A 1,227-nucleotide genomic window follows, 5' to 3' on the forward strand; every position below is an offset into this window, starting at 1 on the left:
TGTTGACTTCAAGCCATTCCAAATCCATGTATTGAGCTGCTTCAGTATCGTTGTGTTTTACATTGGCATATTACTTTTTCATTATATGAGATCTACTTTTTTACTTGACAACTCTACTTGTTTCAAAAGCTCAACAAAATCTAAACATATTTTAAACGATTTAGAAATTTCAGGGTTCAAGATCTTTTATACTTTTTCCTTCAAGAAATGGAGTCTTATACTTTTCTCCCATCTTTCAGGATTGCACAGAAAATGAGAAGCAGTGCCAAATAGCACCTGCATGCCCGTGTGTTTCAAAAGACTAAGCTAGTCTTTTCTTCTGTAAGATACCATGCAATGTATAAATACCTACATTAGAAACCTATCCTGACTTGAAAAAACTTTTGCAGTAGAGCTCAATCTAATGTGATTTTAACAGACTGTATAAAATCTCACATTTTACAGACACAGCTTTGTACATTTATATGAACAATGAGGGTACATCATTTAGAAGAACACTCCTAACTGTTGCAAGTCAACACTTAAACAAAATAGCCTGCTTAGAGGTTATTGACCTGCTGTTTGTTAGTACAAAGGCAAATTAAAACTTTAAGGTAGCAATATCGACTCAATACAAGATACACGATATCAGTTCTCTCACGATCAATATCTATCACACTAATATACTGAAAATATTACATAAGATGAAGGTTGTTTCAGGATTTCCTATCACTTTTAAGACACTAAAACTGATCTCAAAGGCAACACAAAGAAAATTGACTTAATAACCCAGTATTTAATCCTCTTTTCAGACATCTACATTTCTGCACTGATTACCAGCCATTCTTAAGAATGCACAGTTCTGTATCTTCCAGTGACTGAGATGCTGTAATTGTCAAATGTTTCTCAGGGTCGCTTCCATTTCTTTGTATTACGCTGACTTCCAACACACGGTATCTGTTGTTCAACCCATTCTTAAGTATTGTGTCAGGGGAGTCAGTCACTTTCTTCTGAAAACTGAAGTAACAATTCATTACAAAGACAACAGTATTTGAAAAGAAAACAGTCAACCCATATACAAGAAGAGAGAAAGCTTCAAGTATACTTCAACTTCAACCCTCTTCAATTTTTATATATATCTAGTGTAGTTTTTTAGTTCTACACAGGTAAAATACAGCAAATCTTCTCTCTGGTAATGCTTCCATATTGTGTCTTTGGATGACAGGGATGAAAAAAAAAAAGCATTTG

The 1,227-nt window shown here is 34.0% G+C and overlaps 1 protein-coding gene across 1 annotated transcript in view; it reads right to left on the reverse strand.

The window, feature by feature from the left end:
* DNA2 (DNA replication helicase/nuclease 2) overlaps positions 1-996 on the reverse strand; it is a gene marked incomplete at its 5' end in the record, with an annotated part of 19,699 nt that extends 18,703 nt beyond the window's left edge. Inside the window, one exon of the mRNA XM_009694651.1 lies at positions 817-996. Coding sequence (XP_009692953.1) covers positions 817-996 — 180 coding nt within the window. The remainder of the gene's footprint in view (positions 1-816) is intronic.
* Between the last annotated feature and the right edge of the window lie 231 nt (positions 997-1,227).

This window comes from Cariama cristata, unplaced genomic scaffold (genome assembly GCF_000690535.1).
Source record: "Cariama cristata isolate BGI_N322 unplaced genomic scaffold, ASM69053v1 scaffold13772, whole genome shotgun sequence".
Taxonomy (NCBI): domain Eukaryota; kingdom Metazoa; phylum Chordata; class Aves; order Cariamiformes; family Cariamidae; genus Cariama; species Cariama cristata.